Genomic DNA, 14750 nt, shown 5'->3' on the forward strand with positions numbered 1-14750 from the left:
AGGAGTGATGGGGGTATTAGCAGCAGCGGTAACATATCCTGTAGCTTAAGGCTGTCCTCTTCCTCTTTGTCTCCTCACAGGACGGGACTCCGTTGAACCTGAGCTTCGTCCCCCTGGACATCAAGCTTACCAACTGGGATGACCTGCCCGAGGCCTTCTGCCAGCACCAGGAAAATCGAACGCAGGTCTGCCCTTCCCGCCAGGCCTCGCCGCGGCCGTGTCTCCCGCATTAGGCACTTTGATATTCCCGAACGTGTGCGTGGGCGTGCATGTGGGTTTGGAGTGTTTGTGCGAGCGCCGTGTTGCTAGTTAATGTGTCATTACTGCCGGAATGCCTCGGAGCCAATAATTCAACACGAGCCGACTTTTTAGGGTTGTAAAATGTGCCAATATTTCCTTCTTTTGATTGATTAGAAAGATATCAAAGTATATGACTTCACATAATTTCCAAGATGACAGAAAAAGAATTCTACATATGCTCAAGAGTGTAGTGGAGATTTCTTTTTTTTTTTTTTTTCAGCGAGCCGGCCCCGAGGCGGCCTTCATTTCAGAGGAGATCATTTAGTTTGATATCACAGTCAGCGCGGCTATCTCGCCAATTCCACTGACCCAGTGAAGGCTGCACGGGGTTATTAAACAGATGTGTGCGATACAGCCACGTGAATCTAATGACACCCATGATGAGGAGGAGGAGGAGGAAGAGAGGATGAGAAGGAGGAAGAGCAGCAGCACCGCGGCATTGGGAGCCTGACTGATTGGTGGTAGCGCGGACGCCCACTTCCACCACCGCAGGGTCTGAAGTGGGAGAGAGAGGAGGCGTTGGGGGGTGGGGTGGGGTGGGGGGGGAGATGGAGCAGGTTGGGAATAGAAGGGGGGGGGGGGGGGGGGGTTGCAGCAAGAGAGAAAAAGTGGCGCTTTATGGCGGTCGTTAAACGAGACGGATCATCGCCTCAAACGACCCCGCACACCACCCGGCTAATATTAAATCTTGCAATCGGCCGCGGCGGTAAACGGAGCCGTTGACAGACGCCCCGGCCTGTCACGTAGTTTATGTTGCTTTTGTAGAACGAGGGTGTGAGTTGCATCCGCGCCATGACCCATCATTCACGCCCCGTTACACTCCAATTGTCCATCAAAATCAATATTGGCCAGGCGGTTTAATGCAGGCCGCGACGTGGACGGGAAGGGGAAGGCAGTTCACCTGCCCTCTCTGTACAAGCAAAGAGAGGCAAACATTTCTGGGAAGCTATTATAAAAGATATCAGAATAACCTTTTATGGGAATGAATCATGTTGTGTATATACAGTATAATGAGGCTAGAACAGCTGGGCACTGTAATCTTTATCCAACGGGACTCAAACAGGAGTTACGGGTGCATTTGTTGGGGACTATTTTTAGCGGCGGATTAATCCACGTTCGGTGCTCCAGCGGGTATTTCCAGCAGCAGGATGGTGTATGCAGGATTGAGTCGAGATGAACTACATGTGTGTCTTCATGGTAATGAAGGGACATGTCAGCCGGTAAACAGCGTGGCTCAGTACTAGTTTGTACACAACAATGGAGCTTTATGGCACAGAGGAAGAAGATGTATCAGGCTTTGATACACAAACAATACTTATTTGGCAATAAGACATATACAGAATATAGCCTTGTCCTTTTAAGATATAAAAGTATGATGAACAGACAACTTCATCCGGCCTCTAAGGCCTCCCAGTTTCCACCCACACGATGTCTGATACTCACCTATTAACCCCGGTCGACCTTTCGGAGAAGCGGGAAGCTGAAAACGGCATCCCACTCTCCTCCTCGGTCACGACTCCTGACACCTGATCCGGGCACCTCGACTCTGTCGACCTCTGATGACCTCGTCGAGCTGTTGCCGTCTCAGGATATTTCTCAAGCTTGTCCAGAGTCTTGATCCACACCACGCCAACCTGGTCTTTGTGGAGCTGGGTTTCCTTGATCAGCCAGTGCGTTACGTCCATCCGGACGGCAGCGCTTTGACCTCTGATCTTTGCCTCGGCTCCCTTCCACATGCCTTCAGAGGAATATCAACCTCTGGTTACCCTGATCACTGATTATTATTTCAATGAAAAATATCCACAATTCCACTGCAGAATCGCAAACCAAGCGAACCTGTTCGTGAATAGGTTTTCACTCAAATAATATTTTTTTGTGAGAGTAGCTATCATCCACAGGGAGAAAAAAATATAATATTACGTAGTAAAATTGCCCATTAGGCTTTGGTGCTTGGTGTGCTATTTGTTATTTTGCGAGTGGATTTTCTTTGAATCCTTGACTCTACTGAAAGCATATACAGCTTTCACTTGCTTTGATGGTTTTTTATTCAGCTGTCTGGAAAAGTGTGTGTGTGTGTGTGTGTGTGTGTGTGTGTGTGTGTGTGTGTGTGTGTGTGTGTGTGTGTGTGTGTGTGTGTGTGTGTGTGTGTGTGTGTGTGTGTGTGTGTGTGTGTGTGTGTGTGTGTGTGTGTGTGTGTGTGTGTGTGTGTGTGTGTGTGTGTGTGTGTGTGTGTGTGTGTGTGTGTGTGTGTGCGTGCGTGCGTGCGTGCGTGCGTGCGTGCGTGCGTGCGTGCGTGCGTGCGTGCGTGCGTGCGTGCGTGCGTGCGTGCGTGCGTGCGTGCGTGCGTGCGTGCGTGTGCGAGTGCTCTGCAGGTTTGGATTGTTTCAAAATTGAAAAACCAAACAAATGTTTTGCTCCAATATCCAAACTATGAATGTGTGTTAAAGACGGAGGCTCCAGTGTTTCTTTTTTCTTTTCGGTTTTAGCTTGAAATTGAATTTGAATTGGGGTGCCGTGTCCTCTCCACCCCCACCCCCTCCCCTTCCCCCCCGCAGGTGCTGAGGTTGGTGCAGGAGTGGAGCGGCCTGGCCGCCATGAAGCAGAAGCTGCTACGACGCGGCGGCCTCCTCTTCCACAGCCCGACTCTGGGCCTGCAGCGGCTGGCCGCCGCCCAGCGCCCTCACTCCAGCACGAAGAGGTCAGATGCTCGTGGGGAAATGTGCTCTTGAAAGAAAGACGGGGCTCCCTTTGACCTCCCAACACTCTCTGGTGGTGACTGACCGATCGATGATAACATCGCCGAGCCAGTTAGCGTGATTAGCAGTTAGCAGTACTGACGATAACCGGAATGCTGATATGTTAATGATACACATATGATAATATTATATTATATTGTATGTATTCACAGTTATGGTGACAGACACTCTCCACCTGCTCCTTGTGTGTCACACATTCATCCCCCCCAAAACAAAGGCAAACCGCACAACATAAAATACTATTGATGAATTTGACTGACGGGATTATTTTTTCTTTCCAAATGATCTATAAACATCGCAATAATATCGTTATTCTTTTGGCCACAATAATCGTGTAGTGAAAATCTGATATTGTGACCACCCTGGTTGATTAAGGAACCAAATATGCCCCCCCCCTCTCTGAGAGATCATCGAGAGCTAATTTGACCCCGTTGTGCCAGTTAAGTGATCATTTGAACACACTGGAAACGGAGAGAGGATTTGGTTCCCGACGTTAATGTCAGAAACCGCGTGAGATTTCACAGGGAAACCGGCAGATTTGTAAATACTAACTGCCCCAGGCGTCGAGGAAGGCTCAATTGCAAGTGTGTGTGTGTTCGTGTGGGCGTATCAAAGGTATCAGCTGAGGTAGAAGTGAGGATGGGATGAGCTCTGTGTATGTGTACACGTGTGTTTTTCTTTTTCTTTTTTTGACAAACAAGCATTGTTGCTGGCACACTAATTACAGCTGGCGTGGATCGAGGCAGAGAGAGTTTGCCAATTACAGGGTAGACTCTCTCTTGTGTGTGTGTGTGTGTGTGTGTGTGTGTGTATATTTATGTGTATGTGTGTGTGTGTGTGTGAGAGAGAGAGAGAGAGAGAGAGAGTACGCAAGACAGTGTTTCTCAACCGGGGGAACTTGTTTGGGTGCATGAACCTAATCAAGGTGTGAGTAGGAGGCAATTGGCCCTGGCTTGATTTGATACCTGTTTGATTTATTCACTAATCAGAACCAATCAAGCTCCAGCTTTCGTCTCAGCGGGGCGATCGGCGCGCGCCTTTCCCCGAGACGCTCGGCTTTCAGCGGCTCCGAACTTAATGCACTCTGCCCGGGCTCTCGCAGCGCCGCGGATGTTGTCGTCGCACGCCACTCGTGGTGATTTACAGTGATTTCGGAGAAGTTAAAGGGGTTTTAATCGGGTTTGCATCCTGCACAAGTGCGCTTCGTCGCTTGGATTTCTGCACACATTGGCTAGAAACGGATTATTGCTTCTATAATACGCCTCTATAATAGAATAAGAATGCACACACATTTTCCTTCCTGTTTATATGCATACTAATTCTCTTCATAATGGTAGCTATTCGGTTGCAGAGGAACACGTGGCGGTAGCAGTGTTCCTCTGATTATTAAGATTATTCAAAAATATCCAGAATATTACTACTTTACTGTAATTGGAGAAAGATGACCTACACAGAAATCACACACAAAATCATTGGATGATATTATTTGCCCGACTGCTAGAAGCAACCCCCAAAAAAACATTGCACAACTCTACGTTGTAATGTGTGGATGAAATTACATTTCTTAAAATCCGTGAAATAACATTAATTCAGAAATCATATACTGCAGCACAGCGTCTGAAAATGGATAAGTACCCAGAACATTTGGCTCAGAATATTTGTTCACATCAGGTCACGATGGCAACTTATATTAGAGCTTACTCCAGCGATTCAGCGCTGCACTTCCAAAAGAAATCTGTGACTTGAATAATTCACACGACAAAAACAACCGCAAAAATCACACTCGATCCCACCGTCTCCATTATGCAACTTTCTAGCGTCTTTCGTTCGACACACCTTGCCTCATAAACACCCACATCTTTCAGACTCCACACCTCCAGTTTGTAAAACAGGCTCTATAAGTACATTTGTCTTCATTTGAAACTGGCGAAAAGCAGGGTTCATTTTCTAAGACCTGGCGACTACTTCTCTAAACTTCATGTATAAAATCGGCAACAAAAAAAAGAAGCCGTAGCATTGTAACAGATCCCATTTTTGACACCAACCTAATTGCCTCCTGTAATTGCCTCTCTAAAAAGTAGCCTTTCTTGTGCAGGATTCAAGTGGCCACAGGTGTCTCCTCATCAACCAGGACTGAAATCTTAAGGATTATAGCTTTAAATACAGCACGCTTTATAGTCCTCATAATACGTTTTTTATTGACATAAGTGTGTTAACCTAAAGGCCCCATGATATCTATACACAGCTAAAACGTGTAGCTTTGTGTAATTCTGAGGGCGGTTGGAGGAGGGCGGCCATCGATCAAAGCAGCTTTGGCAGAGTTGGCCCCGCGGTGCCGGCCTGGTAGGAGCCGGGTCTGCTTGTCTGCGGCTCCGTAGGGGGGGGCGCTGTCGGCCAAACTGGCCGCCGCCGCCGGCCTGCACAAACGGCTACCAGCAGAGAACCATTTCGGGATGATCCACTGTGAGCTATCTTTAAGGCATAGCCTTCTCTTTTTGGGAAATATACTTAATCCATTTTCTTGCTGGGAGCTAGATGAGAAGATTGTCACTTCTCTGTTATGTCTGTACAGTCAATATGGAGCTATTACCAGCAGTCCAACAGTTATCCGGCAACCAGCGGAGACTTTAAGAAGTTTCTGCTGCTCCGGCGCCAAGAAACGGTCCTTGCAAAAGCGCAAACTAGCAAACAGACATGGAAGTGGTTTCTGTCTTCTCGTCCAACTCTGGCAAGAAAATGAATAAGTGTATTTCTGAAAAAATATCGGACTGTTTTTTTGTTTTTTTTAAAGTGCACATATCATGAAAAAAAAGAAACTGCGGATACATCTGGGTTTCAAAGGCACAATGTGTGCCCTTTAAAGGGGGCCCCGTGGAGCCGTCCTGAAGGGCATAAACATTGCCCCACAGCACTTCCAGTGGTCACATACTTGAAATGCGAAAATTACCTAAGTCACCTTAGTATACAGACTTACTGTCCAAGCACCGAGCTGCATTAAAAACATGCAAACACACATCCACGCTCTCCCAGAGGCGCAGTTGGACTCCAGTTTAGCGCAAGGTATCTTGTTTCATCCAGCCTCGGTGCTGGGACTGTTTGAAGCAGAGGGAGCTCATGTGTTTGATGGAGACTCGCCTTCTTCCTCATCGCCCCTCAGCTTCCAGAGAAACTTCTCCTCTTTGAAGTGTCTCCCTCTCCTCCTTTCTGCCTTCTTTCCATCCGACTCCCAAAGAAAAGTATTCTGTACAGATGGAGATGGAGTGAATTGCATGGAAATGTCAGTGCGGGGACCCCAGTGGAGGCATTACAAGCTCAGTTTAACAGTGGCAACACCTTCCTGTTTAAATAGCTTCATGAAGGCTAGTGTTTTATTAGCAATCAGGGAAACGGTGCGGTCAGAATAGAAACGCATCATGAAAGCATTTAGGGAGCATTAAATAACCCATTTATATTTAGGTAGATTGCTTCACTATATATTTATATATATATATATATATACCTATACTATTTTTTTTTTGCTGCTATATTAATGCTCTGAATAGCCCTATTTAAGAATGCAAAAATAGTGTCAATTCAATATATAACCACGGGCAACTTTAATCTGTCCGTCCCTGCTCAGTTGAATAGTGTTAAATAGTATTTTTATACATGGCTTATGGATCTGGGAGTTGCTCCAGTTATTGATTATGTTTCACGGGGTGGCATTGCAACGGCTCATGTTCTGTCAAACCGAGTTCAAGAATTGGCAAAGAACAAGTGTTTATTAAGCACAACACTAATTATCGATCTCCATAACAATTAGTGGGCGGCTTCGTCATCACGAGTTGATTGACCGTGAAACAGCCGCCTGCCGCTGCCCCCATACTTCTGGCATTTAACCGATGCACATGGGGAGAAGAAACATACACATATACTCTGCGTACAAGGAGGCCAAATCTTTGTCCGTCATCCAATGAGAACGAGACGCCTCTCACACTTAAAAAGAAAAAAGAAATCATCACACGGGCCATGAAATGCCACCTTACGGTAAAATCGTTAAAATAGTAGCCGGCTCACTTGAGTCCCCACCAGCTGCAGGGTCGGTGTGCAGCGGCTCAGCCTGACCTCTGACCTGCCTGGAGAGGCGGACAGAGGAAGGATAATTGCTCCGAGGGGACCATTAGAGTGTTGTATCATCCTCCAGTGGAAAGCCTTAATGTTACTTGGGGACGTTTGGTGATTGGTCACTTTTCTCTCAAGACCACAGCAATTTTCTTCCACACCAAACAAACAAGTCAGAGATTTTCTTTCCCCCCACCCCTCCTCCTCCTCCTTCCTCCTCCTCCTCCCACTGCATTTTGTGTCCGCTCTTTATCGGGGTCATTTTAATCCCGCCCAGATTGACATGCAGTGTTTCATGCGATCCTCGACCTGCACACCTAGCATCTGTATTACAAGGGCCATAAAAACCAGTGGCGTGGCGGACGGATTAGATTAGATGATTGACGAGGCCTGTAGGGAAATTAGATCGCTGCAGCAGCAAAAAGTGATAGGATTCAGCACGAGGGAAGAAGACAAACGGAAAATAGGCAAATAAATGGGATGAAATAAAAAACAATGGAAGTCCGGAGTTTCTGCGTTCAAGCACAGTTTTGGGAAATATAAACGTGCATCGAGTTTTGAGCTCGAGCAGCATCCAATTTCCCTTTTTTTACCTGCTACTAACGCTATGAATCTATCTTCTACACCCCCGTGCTCTCCCCTCGAGGCTCTTTGGTTACATAAATCCTCCGATCCTTCACGGCCCCGTCTAATCCCATTATTTTTTTTCACAGATACCTCGGCAGGGACGAGGTGGCCCAGGCCTCCCTGAGTAAAGCCCAGCAGGAGGGAGGCAGCATCCGACTGGTCACCAAGGAGAACATCTTCACAAAGAGGAGGTCTGCCACTCCGCTGACGCCACCTGCTTCAGAGAGGTAGGTAAAAGGGCGGCCGCGTGGGCGAGTGTTCACGGCAAGGAGAGGCCAAGCCTCATTCCTAAATAGCATCCTCTCTCAGATCAAAGCTCCACAGTAGATGCTATACGCAACTGTTTTTTTTTTTTTTTGTGTGTGCAGTATTTTGATTTAACTGATCATGTCCAGCCTTGTTTGTGGTTTTTTTAATGAGTAGGGTTCATTGTCTCTACATGAAGGTGGTTTGTGCCAACACGCGGCGTGGTCTTTGGTGGTTCGGTGTATTTTCATTTTCCTTCTTATAGCTGTCTCCATGGAGATCTGTGTGTGCCTTGTGGGAGAGGCACAAAGGCCTGCTGAGCGTGTTAGTACAGTAAATAAAGACCCTAATACGATCTACTGTGTGAGATGCAACCTGCTCAGCCCCAGGATGGAATATCACTATGGAAACCTCCAGCAAACACACACTCTGTCTCTCTCATGTGGACACAGCAGCTGTTGTTCCACACAAACGTCTGTGATGTACCATGAAGGGTCTTAACGGGAAAATCAAAAGGTTAAAGCTAATATTGCTGTCTAGCTGACATGCTAAAGACATACAAATAATACTTACAAAGCTTGTATGTTGTTGAGACTATAGCTTTCATTTTGTCTAGAAACAAAGTGCTTAGCAAAAGCTGAAATGTTGAGCAAAAGCTAACATCGCAAAATAGCTTACATGCTAACAACAATAACGAATACTTCGATGATATACTGTAAATCAAAAGCTAGCGTGTGGTTTAGCGAGAGACTAAAATGTTCTCTAAAAAGACAAAATGTTTAGCAAAAATTACCATTAATGTCCAGCTAACCCGCTAACACCTAGCATGCTAACAACGTAGAAAGATAATAGGCCTATAGCGAGACTAATTTTCAGCAATAGAGCAATAAACTAGCATGTTGTTTGCAAAATACTATAGTTAAAAATAGTTAAAATGTTTTGCAAAAGCTGTCATCGCTGTCCAGCTAACATGCTAATAGATAGCGTGGTAATGAGATAAAAATTATTTGATAATGTAGCTTGAAAGATTTCAGTTTTCTCTTTTAACGCTGAAAAGCGGTTTTATTTCTGTGTTCCATTTTGTTTATTTGTCAGTTCAGTGGTACATTCGGTTTCGACATATTCACTGCTGAAGTTATTTTGATCAGCTTCTCTGCTCGTATTTGAGCGCGTATTTGAGCGCGTATTTGAGCGCGTACTCGAGCGGCGTGAGCGAGCACGCGGCATCCCACGCCGTTCCTCTCCCGTGCCTTTGGTTTCCTTTGTTCGACAGCATCGGGGATCAGCTCGGCGGTAAACACCGGCAGGCTGTGTGCCGTTTGCTGAAGGCATGTTGCGTGATTTTAGTTGGTTTTTTTTGAAGCGCGAGTTACCTCACATTGCGACGCAGAGCTGCCAACACGCTCGCTTGCTTTGTGCATATATGAATTTAAATGACTTTGGAGATAAATGTGAAGAGCACATAATAATTTGTTTTTATTACATTATTATGCTATGCGTTTAAACATTTACAGTCACTAAAAAAAAAAAAACTGTATTACTGGGTTACTTTCTTTTTCTTTCTTTTTTTTCTCAGAAGTACCATATTGTCATTCTCAGTTTGGGCACACCAGTAAAAAAAAAAAAAAGTCTATTTCTGTCTCTCTTTCATCCACTAGATGTTGCTGGCACAGTATTTGTCTCTTGGTACTTACAGTTTTTGGTATCTTCTCAACTTTGAAGCAGCGAGGTTCCTTTTTTTAAAGTTTTTTTTTTTTTTCTTCTCTATTTCAATCTCACTCTGTAGTGCTCTGTGTCTTTGTTCGTCTCTCTCTCTCTCTCTCTCTCTCTCTCCCTCTGTCTGTCTGAATTGTAAACCACGGGAAAAGAGAATTTAGTCCATCTGTCCCCACCAACGTGGCTCTAGCACCCTGCTGGGACAACATGGCAAATGCCCAAACTCGCTGTCCTCTGCCAAAAGGACAGGCATACTCATACACGCACTTGAAATGTTCTACAGATGCACACACACGCACACATTATGTAGACATTTTCCACACACACACACACACACAGCAGCCATATGTCCATCAACTCTGCATCTGCAGCACACAAAGCAAGCATAACACGGTATATATATATATTTGAAATTGGAAGAATATATATTGAATTGCGTTTGCTGTGTTGAACTGAGCTGACGTTACACCGTTGGCTCACTGGCTGATGCCTGTCGCGCGGGTCAAGGCAGCGTCTTGCTGAAGTTTCCTTAACACAAAGTCAAGAAAATATGCTGCAGCCGTGAATCAAAACGATGCGCGGCACAGATGGCATAAATGGAAGGAATCTATTCATTTAGCGTCTGACATTGAATGTTAGTTCCACATTTTGCTATTTCTTGTCAATATGGAAGTGTTTACCCACACTCTGCTACGTTCACATATTATCATATTTACTGTTGTGTTAGTTATCGATGCATTGCATTGCACACAGTATTATCTATCAAATATATTTTTTATTTTATTAGAAACTGGCTTTTACGTCCAAATATTTCTGTTGCATATCTTTTATAATATCATATTTTACACTCGTTGATTTCTCATCATGTTTTCAGGGAATGTTGTCTGCTGTAGCTCAAACCTCCCCGGCGTCCCCCACCCCCGTTAACGTGACGCATAATAACTCCTGATTCTCTGAGTTTGTCTTCATCAAGCAGCCGATGACCGAGTAAGTGTGACAGATGTTCTTTCTCGATCTGTGTCTCCGCAGCCGGGGCGCGGACTCCTCCAAGAGGGCGAAGGAGGACGAGGAGGACGAGGAGCAGCTCCCACCGCCAGAGTCCGGCTACCTGCAGGCGGTGGACAGCGCAGGCGTACCCTTGTGTCTATCCTGCCAGGGGGCCTGCTCCGCCACCGGTGGGGCCTGGGACACTCGGTTCTGCAGCCACAGGTATGGGCGGGACTAACTGCTCACGGTATTTAATTACCTTTCAAATAGTTTGTGTCTCTGATTGCTTTAAGTTGCCGAGTACCGATTGCCAAAGCCATCCGGCACCCTTTTAAAAATTCAGTTATACTCTTTGTGTTTTTGTGCAAAATGGGCTCAGAAATCGATCTTTTTCTGAACATTTTCCTGTTTTAATATCTCTGAAAATCAGTTCACTACATTTTAAAGGGAATATGAACGATATTCTGAATGGAGAGTGGATATATTCAGCCTTCTGCAGTGTCTTGCGGACCTTGAGCGAGACGCTACGCCCGTCCGCACTTGCTCACGTGGTCGCTAACCCTAACCCTAAGGCCACCGCCGAAATTCCTACAACTGAAAATATGCCTTTGCGTCCCTTTAGACTTATCGGCCATTTAAGGTAGAAATATAATTTCCGTAAGTGGTTTTCAAAAGCCAGATTCAGGTCGTCGAGCGCTCCTCGATACCTGACTTTAAGCACATCATTGTGTGGAAGTTTAATCAATCAGCTGAATCACACTGCAGTAGTAAAAACCACTAACGACATTCTTCTGGTGTCTGAAAGAAGAAGAAAAAGAATCTCAGCTGTTTAGGGTTGGAAATGTCAAGACTCCAGTCAGGGATATATTTATCCTTCCCCACCCGTAGGTGCCAGGAGGAGTTCCAGTTGCGCTCCAGCCAGACGTACATGCGCTCGCGGGTGCTGGAGGCGGAGCAGGGCGTCTGTCAGCAGTGCGGCCTCCACGCCCACGACCTGTTTCTGAAGGTCCGCGACGCCCCGCCCTCCCATCGCAAAGACATGCTGGAGAACACATGGCTCGCGCAGCTGTCACTCAAACGGGTCAGACTTTTTTTTCTTTTTCTTTTTTTGTGTGTGTCTTACAGATATTTTAATGGCGGACAGATATCTGGCGATGGAGTCCATTGGTCTGTGCAGTCTAAGTCTCAATAAACGCCTCAGCACACACACACCATCTGGATGGGAGCTACATAAAGTACATCGGCCGCATCTTGTCTGTGTGTTTGTGTAGGTACGCCCCTGTTGCCTCCATCCAACCCGCCTACACAAACACACACACACACGCACACACACACAGGTTGATCTGCACTCTGAAGGGCCAGCTCCCAGTAAATGGATTGCTGGGACCATTGATTTTATTTTATTTTTCCCAGTGCCAGGTCTCGACCAGTAAGCCTGTTTGATTTGGTCGGCTGTTATCCTGCAAAGCCAGCCCCCCGACCCCCCTCCATTCTCTCACACACACACACACACACACACACACACACACACACACACACACACACACGCTCACACTCTCCCCCTCCTTCCTTGTGCCGCCGGCCGCTGCATGAGTGCCGATCGATGCACCGAGCTTTAGAGGAAACAAACTCAGCCACATGATGAGACGCAGCGGTGGAGGAGCCTCCAGATCATCGGCTCATTCTTTCGGTTCATGGGGGTTCTTTTGTGTGTGTGTGGGGGGGGGGGGGGGGGGGGGGGGGGGGGTCTTTATGTGTACCATGGGGTCTGTCTCGGTGTATGCGCAAGTATGTGCATATCAGAATTCTGCTGTGTTTGTGTGTGAGAGAGTGAGAGAGAGATGCCTTTAGGTGCCTGTCAGCAGTATTTAGTTGTGTGTGTGTGTAGTAGTGTTGTCTGGTGTTGCAAGGCGCATGGTTTTGGCACAAAAGCAGGTTTGTGTATGTGTGTATGTGTGTGTGTGTGTGAGACGTGAACTGTGCCCCCGTGAGCGGGCCTGTTCTTTAAATCTGTTGGGATCAATTCCAGCTCGCTGCCTTAATGTCGGCAGAGTAGCACTCAAAGCGGGAAAATTGATTTATTTTTTTTTGCCCTGAACTCTTCCCATCAGGCTTCGCTCTCTTTCTAATTCTAAAAAGTCATCTTTTACTTTTCCACTTGCTTACTCCCGTACACTTTTCTTTATTATTATTCTCAAACATGTTTCTGGTTTTTCTCTCTTTTAATCTATTTCTTTTCAGAATAAAATAGAAGAAGCAAGCAACATTTACTCACTGGAGCCCAGCATTCTGGTCCTGTAAGGTCCGACCAGTAACTCGCTAGCTCGGTATATACGCTGTTGCCTCTGCCTGTGTATATATAAACACACTAGTCGCCCCCTAAACTGACCTCACGTCCATGCTAGCAGCTCCGTTTGGCTGTATTTAGGCTGTATTAGCTAAATCCCAACGTCAGCAGGCTAACACGCCTCATTCCTGCGTCTTTTTATCTCACTTGAGTATGCTTTATTCAGTCATTCATTACATACAATAAGTAAAGCCACAACCTAATGTTATATTCCTATCCAAAGTCCTTATCAATTATATATGATAAAATACCTCTATATATATATATATATATAGAGGTATTTTCAGTATAATTTATTGCTCACTTATACTATATATATATATATATATATATATATATATATATATATATAGTATAAGTGAGCAATAAATGATATGCAAGGCCTTAGAAGTTAGTACATCTCTATATACAGTATTGCTATTGACTTCTCCAATTGTGATCTATGGTATCAAAATCTTTCTGGAGGTCAACGTAAATACCAATAGAATACTCATCATTTTCAGCTGCCCATGTACATGGATTCGCTCCAGCCCATCATGGAGGCCGATAACATTGTGCTGGCTTACGCGGCCATGCTTGAGTAACGGATAACAGGGGGTCAAAGTTCACCGTCATCGATGTGGAGCAATTGTTGCTTCCATCGTGTTGTCTTACCCTGGAAATCATACGGGCTCTACATTAACCTCGTCATTTCCAACCTTTTAAACCTTTTCCTGTTGTAGATTTCCACCACTTGTGATCCCCGCGGTCTCCTCCAGACGTATTTGTTTCTTTCCTCTTTTATTGTGGAGCGCATTGCAGTGATTTGTTTAGCGTGAACGCCTCCGTGTGCGTGCGTGTGCATGCACGTGTATGTTAGTTAGATGTGCGTGCAGCAAAATAACAATTTGGGTCACTTAGCACTCGGAGAAAGACTGAGCTTTGCTAGAGACATCACTTACAAAAAAATAAATAACTCTGGCGTAGATTGATGGTGTGGGAGGGCGGTGCAATCACAGCTTGATTTTTCTTTGTATTTATTTTATTGGCAAAAGAGAAAACATCCAGTCGCTCACTGTTTCCTCCCACAGCTGAACGAGATGATCCGCGCTCCGGTCGAAGGGGACTTCTGGCAGGTCGACCACATCCGGCCGGTCTACAGCGGAGGAGGACAGTGCTCTTTGGACAACCTGCAGACGCTCTGCACCGTGTGCCACAAAGCCGTACGTGCACACACACACACACACACACACACACAGACCGCACCGCTGCACCCATAACAACCGCCGTTCAAAGCCAAAGGGGCTTAAGGGGCCAAAGCAATTTGTATCTAACATTTAAGATGGCACAGTGGATAGACCTCTGCTTTATCCCCGGCCTCATCCCTCATGTTGAGGATCATACGTGGTGGCGGTAATGTGATACATGGTCAAACACATTGATCAAACGTCACACCATCCCTCCTACAAAGCTATATATTGCCCTTAATATCATCACATGATGTGCCGGTGTGACACGTTGATGTATAGCATTAGTTGCCTCGGGAACATCTCCCCTTCTCGAGCAGGCGTCAATATTTCATAATCGTGGACAAAGAAAAAAATAAGAAAAACGGCACTGATTAGAGAGCAGAGGGTTTTTCATGAAAATAAAACAGAGCTTTTCATTGTCGCCTGAAATGTGCTTTGCTT

General features: G+C 45.8%; 1 protein-coding gene across 9 annotated transcripts in view; it reads left to right on the top strand.

Annotated features, from left to right (window-relative positions):
* zranb3 (zinc finger, RAN-binding domain containing 3) overlaps window positions 1-14750 on the top strand; it is a 63202-nt gene that overhangs the window by 47544 nt on the left and 908 nt on the right. For 8 of the 9 annotated variants that reach the window (XM_034552889.1, XM_034552890.1, XM_034552893.1 and 5 more), the window contains 6 exons: window positions 81-185; window positions 2856-2998; window positions 7871-8011; window positions 10776-10955; window positions 11622-11814; window positions 14151-14282. In XM_034552889.1, coding sequence (XP_034408780.1) covers window positions 81-185; window positions 2856-2998; window positions 7871-8011; window positions 10776-10955; window positions 11622-11814; window positions 14151-14282 — 894 coding nt within the window. Of the gene's footprint in view, window positions 1-80; window positions 186-2855; window positions 2999-7870; window positions 8012-10775; window positions 10956-11621; window positions 11815-11858; window positions 12005-14150; window positions 14283-14750 lie in introns of those variants that run through there. The other variant, XR_004611187.1, reaches the window with a different exon arrangement.

Source organism: Cyclopterus lumpus, chromosome 2 (assembly GCF_009769545.1).
Source record: "Cyclopterus lumpus isolate fCycLum1 chromosome 2, fCycLum1.pri, whole genome shotgun sequence".
NCBI classification, from domain to species: Eukaryota; Metazoa; Chordata; class Actinopteri; order Perciformes; family Cyclopteridae; genus Cyclopterus; species Cyclopterus lumpus.